At 36.9% G+C, this 11,492-nt stretch overlaps 1 protein-coding gene across 1 annotated transcript in view; it reads left to right on the forward strand.

Annotated features, from left to right (window-relative positions):
- Nucleotides 1-10,652, forward strand: part of POU6F2 (POU class 6 homeobox 2) — a 352,332-nt gene extending 341,680 nt beyond the window's left edge. Inside the window, exons 13-14 of the mRNA XM_021546755.3 lie at nt 8,187-8,256; nt 10,599-10,652. Coding sequence (XP_021402430.2) covers nt 8,187-8,256; nt 10,599-10,615 — 87 coding nt within the window. The 3' untranslated portion in view covers nt 10,616-10,652. The remainder of the gene's footprint in view (nt 1-8,186; nt 8,257-10,598) is intronic.
- The last annotated feature ends 840 nt before the right edge of the window (nt 10,653-11,492 follow it).

Genomic DNA, 11,492 nt, shown 5'->3' on the forward strand with positions numbered 1-11,492 from the left:
GTTATGTTTTTTACCTTAGGGTTGATAAGGTTGTTTTTGAAATGACTCCTATTGTCTTATTAAATTTTTTAGAGGTATTATTCTTCTAAAGGATTTTGTTTTTTAGGTTTATGATGGTGTTATGGGCTGTAGCGTGAGGTATAGATAGGTTTTTAGTTATTTAGTGGTGATCTTTATTATTGTGAGTATGTAGTGTTTTCTTTGGTGGGTTTGAGGCAGCATGATGTAATTAATTTTCAGGCTTCTTTATATTTATATTTGGACTATTCTTTATTATGTTATAGGGGTTTTAATTGCTTGGTTTTTTGATGATAGTATACATTTTATGTATACTATATTTATACTACATTTATACTAGATACATTTTATTTATGTATAATTTGAGAAATATTGTTTATGGTTAAATTTACTTTTTGGTTTTGTGCTTATTTATAGGTGGTATTTTTACTTCAATGATTTGAGGTATTCTGGGCTTATTGAGCTCGGAATATTTTTTTGTGTTGTAATTCAAATTTATTCTTGACATTTTAAAATTTTTTTAGCTTGATTTATTTCTTAATTGCTTTGGGGGTTTTTATTAGTTTTATTTTTGGGGATATAGATATTTATATAGTGGAATTTTATGGATAGTTTTTTATTTTGGTAGTGACTTTTTTTTACTTTTTAGCAGCCTAAATAGGTTTTTTTTTTATAATGTTAATTAGGCTTTGGGGTTTTTTAGCTATTTTTATAAAGTATTGGCTGCTATTAATGAATTGGTATAAAGGCATAGTTTTGGTTATTCTTTTAAATAATATTTATGGCTAGTTGAATGGTTTAGTAAGTTGATTTTACTTTTTTTTAGTAGTTCTCATGATTTGTTGTGTGTTTTCTGCCTCTTGCGGTAGGAGCAACAGCCGTTGGTTGAGGCTGGTTGTTTTTGAAACATTGTCTGGTTTAGCCAGTAGTAGCTGGTAGGAGCCTGAGTAGCTGGGGTGTTGTCTGCAGCCTGAGTGACTGGGGTAGCTGCTGATTTATCTCCCTGCCCTCCATGCCTCCATCTGCTGCCCTACAGGATCCAGCAGGCTGCGATGGGCATAGGCCAGAGCCCAGCTTATTGCTTGTTGCTTTTTCTGCTTAGAGGCATCGTGGCACTTCTCTTTCAAGTATTTCCACACCTCATCTTGGTTCTGAATTTGGTCATGTGGAAAGTCCCAGGTTATAGGGTCAAAAAATTCCTTCGGGGTTTGGCCCATATCCTCCCATTCTCTACACCACTCAGGATTTTCCATGCCTGGGTCTACTTCTGGGGTAGGGAGTCTCATCAGCTCCTCTGGAAAACTCAACCCTCATTCTAGACATGTTGCAGACCATATAGAGGAAGCCTACCAGATTAAATACCAGGAAGGTGGTATCCTTGGCATTTAGGGGAAACTGAACATTCTCAAAAAGTGAGGTAACAGATTCAAAGAAGAATGGAAAGTCTAAAAAACCTCATCCCCTGCTCCTCCTCTAACAAGCTGAGTGCAATTTTTAACAAATCCCCAAAACAAGCTATTGTAATTGGGATGCAGGGTATGATGAAGAAACATAAACCATACATACATGGAACAAATTCCAGTACCTTTGTAAACTCCCTATAAAACATTAGCACCGAGCCCGACACAATAGCTATTCTAATCTGTGCCACTCTGCTGTAAAAACTGCATGTTAGGGACAATACTGGAGCTATTTCCAGATAAGAAAACAAGCCTGGGAACCAGAAAGGTATTAAAACCTAAAAAAGCCTAGGGACCAGAAACACATGAAGGCCTCCATGCTGAGAGACATTATGAATTCAAGCAACATGGCTACTGACTGTTTTATCCCACTACAGAGTAAGCACAACCAAAATGAAATCAGAACAGGTTTTTTCCACTTTCACAAAGCACATATTGGGTGCCAAAATAACGTATTTGTTTTGGTTTAGGGTAAATTTGGCAGAAAACTTTTAAAGGTGTTTTTTCTAGAAAGCAAATTTAAATGGCCCCTTCCAAAACTGGTTTGGGAAGTGATTTTTTGGGGGAAAAGTGGAAAAAAATATTTATTTAATAGGTTAAGCATTTATCAGTACAAAAAAAAATATATTAAACAATAAAACTTATGGCTGCTTCAAAGAAATTATAACCTCAGAAAACTTCTTTCATGATTTGTAGTTTGGCATATTTAGTCTCTTATCAGTCTCTCTTGCACTGGAAATGTTGAAGCCCAGGCCCAGCCTGGTGGGCCACAGGTGTGAGCTGTTGGTGGTTTTTTGGGTTTTCAGTCTAGAGTAGGTTTAAATAGTTCTAAGAAAAGAAAACAAACTATAGTAGAGGGAACTTCTTTGCCTCAGCTAGCTAAAAGCAAACTAAAAGCAAAGGAGAGCCATGTCCCGCCATCTGTCCGTCCACAGACAACACAGTCCACAAGCAGGAATGTGGAGGAGTGAGCGCAGTGTCTGAAAGCAAATTCTGTGCTTCTTCTTCCCCCCTTTGCTCTCAGAACCAATCTTAAAGGTGGTTCTTATAACTTATTTTTGGGCTAAATAGACAAATGGGCATATAATTTAGTATTATAAAATTACCCTAGGACATTAGGAAACTAGTGAAACACTTTTAAAAGACTTTTAATTAAAGTGCCAGCGTTAAAGTATATTTCTTTTGACTTTTTAGAACAATAACATAAATTCAGAAGGAGGCAATCTGGCTCAATCACCCTGTACATCCCCAAAGCAAGACAACTTCTAACTTTAAGAAGCAAAGTATACACTGTTTTGTGGTATTTTTAGAAGTGCATACATGTTGGGGAATAATTTTTGTCTGTAATTTATTATTGCACAGTCTGGTTCTCTTTTTGTCTCCATCCTCCTGACTTTAATAATACCAAAAAAAAAAAAAAATAGCAGAAAAAGTAAATCTAAGGCTTGTCTCATTATGTTAACTGTAAAATTTTACTTTTATTATTATAGTATATACCTTTTATTTAATATTTTTATTTTCCTTTGACTTTCACTATCCCACTGTTTTATAAATAACTGAACTAGTGGTGGTTTCAGCTGTTACAACGCATGGGCTGTAGGTCAAATGATATTGACTATATTTTCACTCCTTGATTCCCTTGCCAATTCTCTCACCCCAAAAAAATGGAAATAAACAAGATAGAAAAAATTAAGTCTCCAATCTTTTAGGAATATAGCATGTAGCTTATTAATTGCAGGGAAGTTATTTCAGAACAGAAGTCTAGAAGGTCTCAGAAATTTTTGATAATAAATCCAAAAAAATATAAAACCAGTAGCAAAGTCTTCAGGGACACTTGTAACAGATAAGAGAGATGTACCAGACAGTGAGAGATACCTTACAACTATGATGGAGATAGCTAGAGGAAAAATAGTGCAGACCAGAAGAAAACCCCAGCACTCCCTACAAAAGCAGCCAAAATATATTAGAGAAAAAAGTAGACAAAGGGTTCTGGGATTTGGCCACAAGGATGACCAGAGTGACCATTAGCAAGAATTAACTCCTATTGAGTGCTGGCCTCACAATTAAAACTACAGTAGTGAGATGAAAAATGGGGAAAATATCAAGGATTTAAGTGACTGATTAAAGAGGAAGAGTTGTCTGAACAAGGCTTGCAAAAACATTGTATGCTTTTAGGAAAGGAAAAACATTAATTTGTGAGATAGTTTCTGTACCAGAGTTGCTGAGCCAGCTGTCTTATTTTCCAGCACTATCTTCTATGGCTCAAAGAAAGTAGAGCTTGCAGGACAGGAATTGAATAGAAATCCCAAATTAAAGCAAATGCTAAATAACAACAAAGAAACAAAAAACTTCTGAGGATTATTTAAAATTTAAGTAGCACATACACTGTATCATATATTTTACAAATAGGCTTGCATGAATACCACAGAAGGATTTGTTTGACCACAAAAAGCAGAAACAGCACGCCTAATTTCCAAGCAGATACTGGTAGCATCAGAAGCTGTACAGAGTACATCATCTTGTTACAATATAAATCTTTGCCCCCCACCCACTGATGCTGCTTGTTCCAGTAATCATTTGTAGTGAAATTCCAGGGTGAACAACTAATAGAGTCACAGCAGTACACCTGCATTATAACAGGAGGGGACTGCGATTACTGGAGGAGAATTTAAACAACTCAGGATTATGTGATACCCCAGCTGTTCTAGTTCACAGAACGACCTCAGTGGACTTAGGTAATTTTTTCAAAATCACTCACCACCCACAGCATTCTTCAGTTCTCTGTGTAGAATAATGCACTGTTGGCTCATGAAAAAAAACAAGGAAAATGACTGACACTCCCCCAATTAGAGGGTCTCGCTGTCACTTTTGCCATCCACTGATATCCACTATAACAAGAATATCAATAGAACTTCAATTGAACTATCACACCGTGTATCTAGGCAGATTAAGCAGTAATAAGAAACACACTGGATGACATGAGATAGGGTTTGTTCTGCCTATGTTATGGAATATTGGAAGGGGGCAGCTGTTCAATCAATACTTGTTCTTTACAGAACCTGTCAACTGGTAAAGTTGCAAGGGGCATTTTTAAAGATATAAAATGTAGGGGAGCAAGTCTATGCTTGCTACTCTTAATGTCATGTTATCCATAGTTAAAGTTGGATTACTAGTACTGCATAAATGCATGAATGCATGTTTCCACCTGGTCTCATGAAAGTAAACATAGGTTATCATAGGTTATCTCAGTAAGCTACAACTAAAAGCTCCCCTTTACACCTCTCCCCCCCACAAAAAAAAAAAAAAAAAAAAAAAAAAAAAAAAAAAAAAGACCTCATTGGAATAGAGAATGAGCAGACTAATGTACCTGACATGAACAATATATTAATATGAATTTTCTCACTATACTTCCCACAAGATCTGGTGAAATTTCTGTGAAAAATTGAAAATTAAAATTATATTGTAGATATTCTTTTAACTGAAACATTGCCACCTGCTAATATGAGGTAAAATTGACATATGGCTGATTCTATACTTCGGCTTTATTCTTGAGTTCTTGAGTGCATCTAAATGGAAATATCATGACCTAATGCTGATCAATATATATATATATATATAAATTGATTAATGTCTAATGTAAATCTAGTGCAGCCTAAAAATCAAAGTTGGAGGGTAAAAAATGGTTTTTTAGGGGCAAAATGCAAAAGTTTAAATTTGTCATAGATAGATCAAAGTCATTTGAAACAGGTACCAATAAAGCAATGTGGGCAGAACAATGAGACAGATTTCAGAACAGACAATACAAGCATACCTTTATTTTCCTTTTAAATTTGGTGTTGAAATGAATGTACAGTATAATAAGCAAATTCTTTCCATGTCTAGCTAGATATAAAACTGTGCCATGCAAATTTTCATAACAAGGTCTTATCCTGAGTAAGGCAAAGCTGGATTTCTGACTGCTCATTTGGTAGCCATGAAAGGCCTTGACAGATTCCAGTTCTTTCTGAGACAGTTTTCTATTAAAAAAAAAAGAAGGAAACAAAAGCCCACTGATTCTACTTACCAAACCTCAGAACTTCTCCATACATGTAACACTTTTCAGCTCAATGGCTCTATAGTTTCTACAATGCCAAGGACATATCAGAACACTGTCTATACCTTGGCATTTTCTTCTTCCACAGTAGCCTATCAAGAGCTACTGAAAGATAATGAACCATTTCTGTGTTGAGCTAGGAATAAAACATATAGAGGTGCCATGACTTTCCAAATTCTTGAATCTTTCTGTTTGAAAAATGAAAGAAGATTTGAAATCACGCCCTTTAAAGGCTTTTCTAAAGTATTAATTATTATTGTTGAATTCTTAGATATTTCCTGCCATCCCCAAAATTTAACATTGTAGTTCCTTAAGCAATACTGTTGTCAGCAGAGATTTGGACCCAAAGAAAATCAGAAGCAAAAATAATACCAAGGTTTTCTTCAGGTCAGTCTTCTCCTAGATGATAAAAGGAAATCATTATGTGGTAAAAAAGCAGAAAAGCCACCATTCAAGAAGAGACTATTTGGCAGCTTAGGATTGAACTGGATTTTTATGGTTATAGAGAGGATGATAAAAACCATCCTGGAACTGTTCCCTAGCCATTTTCCTACCCTTTCTCCTCTGTATCTGTTTATGAAGTTACCTGATAGCATTACACATATTAAATGTGCTTTAGTTTGCCATTGACATGATGACAACTGAGAGCTCTTCTCTGATTAGCATGATGGATTGGGAATGCACTCATGTGGCTGCTCTGTGCAGAAAGTCACATTCTCATCCTGCAGGATCTATTTATGCACTGCTGCTCACTTCATTTTTCCAACTTACTTAGGGCTCTGTGTATCTTGCAGATTAGATGCAATTCTCTCTCCATAATTCAGAATTTCAAGGAATCTTTGCACCTTCTTATTTATCTCTCAGAGAGATGTTCATGATACCTTCAGCTTTATTGTGATCTACATGTACATTTCTTCCACTGTACAGGATTTAAGTTTTCTTTAGTTTAGTTCTGATTCTCTCTGCGCCTCCAGCTATGTTCAACTAGTGTTTTTCCCAGATCAAAACGTCATTCCATTAAACCTTCATGCCTTCCATCCCATCAAAATATTGATGAATTTTCCCAGAAAACACCCTGGGAGCTGAACACATGCCAGTTACACTTGCTGTTTTTGCTGGACTGAAACTTTGAGCCCTGCATAACTTTCTGCCTCAGGTGACTCTTAGTGATTTGAATTTTCTTATGTCTTCAAGTTCAGAGCATTGACCATCCTCCATACTATTATTGTGGACTAGTTGAATTTCTTTGACTGGTGAGCTCAAAATGTTTCATGAGGATTTAATCCTGATTTTTTTTCTGTAGTAGCTCCCAGAATTTTTTTATTCCACTCACAGACTCACCTCCTGCTGGGAACATATCTAGTCCTTAAAAATTGCTCTTAGGTGTCTCAGTTCTGGTTTCATCTCTCTGGTTTCATCTTTCATTTGTATTTTTTATTGTTTGCAACTATCTAGTACCACACTCTTCAAATTTCCTTATAACAGTTGTAGGATTTCTTTCCTTTTGTCTGAATTGCATTGAAATTATTAGGCACATAGAGCACTTCAAAGACAACTATTCTAGAAATAGGGCAACCTTCTAAATAATTTTCTCTGTTGCTGACATCCTAATCCAGATGCTTGGAAGCACAGCATGACAGGCTATTTAAAACTTCCTGTGAGTTTTCCAAATCTCCAGAGAGTTTTGGCTCCAATGAAGCTTTTAGTTACTTTATTCTTTCACTCCAGCTCTTTTCTTGTTCCATTTTACAAAGACCAGGAGGTGATCAGCAGCCATTCAGAGCCTACCATTCCCACTAGAGTTCTGCTTTATTTGATTGCTCTTTCCAGCTGCTTTGTGCACAGTCAGAGGGAGCAAATAAGCAAGTGCATGATGCAATGAAGGAGCACACAACTGGTGGTGTAAAGGAAGAGGTGACAAAAGTTAATGTGAACTCTGAAAAGAAGCAGGCAAGGAATGGCAGCTCTCATCACCCAATGGCAGTGGATGAGGGAGAGGGCAGGTGCTCAGCCCTGGCTCTGACACTTGCCCTCAAATCACTAAAGCATGCAGATCTTGGTGTCTCTTGTTTCATGTGCATCAGATCATTTCTTATTGAAAGACACAAGATTTGCAGTTCGTGCTCATGTCAATCCCAAAAGAGCCAGATATTCACCTCCTACCAGCAGGGTCCTGTGGGTTCTAATAGCCCTGATCAACTGCTCTCCACACCCTTGGAATATTGGTCCAGGAGCCTTAGTTCAATTCAGCTCATCACACCCACTTCTAGAGTAGGGGGAGTCACAGGAGTGCCTGTCTCTACTCTTGAGTCTGGCCTTGTTTCCTGGATGAAGCTAAGATGTGTGTAGCTGCCATCTAGCCCTGTGTTCTGGATGGACTTGGGATACTCAGTGCAGCCTTATTTACAGCCCTTCTCCAGTCAGACCCTGGACATGGCTGATTTCCTCACTATGCCAGAGGCTGTTGATAGACCCTGTTTCAAACCTCCAGTTTTGCTCCCTTAGTTTGAGTCCTGTGGGATGGTATCCTGTCAGTGGGATGCTGTCCTGCTCTGGGGTCAGTCATTGCTTGGCTCTTGTCATAGTGTGGCCCTGTTTATGTTGTTCCCCAACAGGTCTCTTCTCTCCCTTGCAGTGAAGAGCCACCTTACGACATGAAGGCTCCTGATGAAACAAATTGTACAGGTAAGTCAATGCAAGGAGTTTTATGTCTTATTACATGACTTTATTTATCCTGGACCTATGCAGGTGCCATACAATGCAAATTTTCGTCTGTGCTTTTTCAATAAAAATATCTAAACTTGCCACATTAAGTGACCCATAGCTAGACTGGCTGGTCTGTACTTTCACACTATTATAGGGGAATATGTCCTAAACATGTTCAGTTAAAACACTTCCCAGATGACGAGCATTGAGCTGAGATATAACAAAAATCAAATTAGCAGAGGACTTAGTCAAAAGAATTAGGAAGGCAGGAAAAGTTCTGTGACAACTTTCTCAAATCCAAAACTGTATTCTGAAGTCCCTAGAGAAGACTGTCAAACCTCACTCCACAAGCACGAAAAGGGATGAAAGCAAGCTGCTGTCCCTAATGTAACAGCATCTACAGAAGCCATGCTAACAAGTTGGGAACAGCTGAGAGGAAAGACACATAATATGTAACAGTTTCTTCTAAATGTACTAAATGTAGTGGGGAATGATGTTGCAGTATACAGACTTCACCTGTAACAGTGTCCTGTGTAAGACTCCTGCTGGGATGGGTGTTTGCCCAGTAAGGAGAAGTCACAAGCAGTTAAAAAGCTGTGCAAAAAAGGAAGAAAATTACACTTCTCATTTCAAATATCACATCTGAACATTTAGTTACAGAGCTACCAGATATAACAGTACACATAGTAGCAGTGGAATTCTGCATTTAAACACATAATTTTCTGCTAATAGGGGTCTACAAGGAAGTTTCCTATGACATGTATTTAAAAGCAGTCAGCCAGGTAGACTGCTCCTCCAATTAAGAAATTTTACATGGGGTTTACTTCAAAGCCATGTGAAAAACTTCAGTGAATGCCAAAGGAATTCATAAATATTTTACAGTTTTTTTCTAATGTAGGAATATATAACTGATTACCTACAATATTGTTGTATCAACATAGGGCATAGGAATTTTCAGCTGATTATAAAACCTGTTAATATTTCTCTAAATCATTTGTTGATTCCATCTTTGATTGTAAACAACAAAACTTGATCAAAGAATTATATTGGTAGTTTTTGTTTGTGAGATTTCCCTATGTGTTTGTTCTCTAGTTGAAAAGTTTGTGAAATTTTCTGTTTCCTCCCTAAGTTAATACTCACCTGAAAGAAATTTTTAACTCTGACTTTGTAAAACAGACATTGACTTTCTGTGAGCAATTTTGTTTAAGAGCAGAATTATAAACAATTCTGTCTTAGGGCAAAGGCAGTGAAAATGTTGCAGTACCTCTGTTTTGATTTACTTTTTCAATATGGCTAAAAACAGACAAAAACACCCCAATCACCACTAAAGCAATCTATGTATTACTTTTGTTGGAGTTTATAGACATGAAATAATTGTAATCTATTAACACTGTTAATAGATCAGTCTGTGTTTTACTGTTCTGCTCCTATAGGCAAATAAATGGAAGATAAAGCAGTGTAGCTGCTGCACTAGTTGAATGCATTTCTCAATTATTCAAGTTAAACTCAAGGTTTTGTGCCTTTCCTTGTCATTGCCTATGTCAATGATCTATTGAGTGCGACTAGCCAAAGAGGAAAATTATTGACTTTTAATTGACTTATTTAAGTTACTATGAGATAACATTGGCTGATTGGGTGGCTTTGTCCCCTCCATTACTTTTCTTAATAAAGACTTTTATCCTAATGTTTTGGATATAAATACCCCAGTTTTAGTATATAAAGCTATTTTTATGCACTTCTACATAGCATTACATTTTTAGCAGTTACTAAAAGCTGCTTTTTTTTGCTACTGAGGTTTTTCTACACTGTAGTCCAAAGAAATATTCTCTACCTCTTAAATTGTAACACATTATTCTACCCCCTGTAAAGGCTGAGGGCTAGCTTAATTCCATGGGAACTTGGTGAGGAGCTCAACATAGGGTCCTCTAAAGTGCAAATTAAAACCTGATTTTTAATGTCCTCACACAAATTAAAAATCAAAGTATTACATTGTTTTGTGAAACTGAGTAAAGAGCAAAACCATACTTCGTATTACACTAGAAATCAGGTGCCTGAAGGGACAGCAAATAAACACTGTGCTAATACAGCAATACCTTTTTATGACTGATATGATTGATTTGTTATTCTCCTGTGTACCATGGATACAGACAGAAGAACATAAGAGTTAGTGCAAAAGACATGGAGATGAAAATTCACATTTTTTTCACCAGATTTTAAGGCAAGAAATTTCTAATTCTTGTCCACTTCTTTAAATTTCAATTTCCTGAGTGGAGTTCGGTGATTTTTTTCTTATTTGTTTTGTTTCTTCTTCTTTTTTGCAGGTAAAAATTCACCTTGAGACTGAGATTACTATTGCTTCAAAATATCTCCCAGATGAAGTTTTAACACAAGACCAAAATTAGGGAACAGAGAGACCTTCTTTGAATTGGTCTGACCCTGCGAACACATTTTTCTGGGGTATAAAAAGACACACAAATTACTGGTATAAAATAACTTAGCATTTTTCCGGTTTCTGAGTGTAATTGTTTTAGTTTCTATAATCTGAAATTATAGACCTTTCTTACACAGGTAAGAGGAAAAGCTCAGTGTGTTTTTCTCACTCTTCAGCAGCAATTGCAGAGAACTGGAGTCAGGACAGAGCTTAATTCCAAGTCCTACAGCATCATCTGCTGTTCACAACATAGATATCAAAAAAATAAATTCTGTTTAGTTTAGTAGGGGAAAAAAGCCCATACTTAAGGCCTGTATGAACAGGAGTGTCTATCATTGTGAGTCTGGAGTGCAGAAAGATGGACAATTTTGATAGTCCAGGATTTTGTAGGCCAGACTTCCAGCCATGGCTTGGGTAAGGCTGATGCACTGTGTAAATAAAAGTTCTTCATCCCTGAGCTGAAGGAACTGTAGTATCTGGTCTCCTCTCTGCCTTCTCCACCATGTTATTGTGAGGGATGATCACTCTGGGATCTTTCTGTCCACAAAGAAGTATTCAGTGGTAGAAGCAGTAGTCTAAGTCTCAAAGTCTTAAGGTGGATTCTACTTGTCATGGCTGACTGTCCTCATGATCTAGATAAAAATCTTAGTTCCTTTTTAAGGAGGTTAATTTGCTCCTCTGTAAAATATAAAGTAGGCAATGCTTGGACTTAGAAGATCTACAGTTCCTAGCTCCGTCTTTACCAGCTGCTTAACTTTGGGCACTGTCTAGTTCCCCAGTTTCC

The sequence above is a fragment of the Lonchura striata genome, chromosome 1 (assembly GCF_046129695.1).
Source record: "Lonchura striata isolate bLonStr1 chromosome 1, bLonStr1.mat, whole genome shotgun sequence".
Taxonomy (NCBI): Eukaryota; Metazoa; Chordata; class Aves; order Passeriformes; family Estrildidae; genus Lonchura; species Lonchura striata.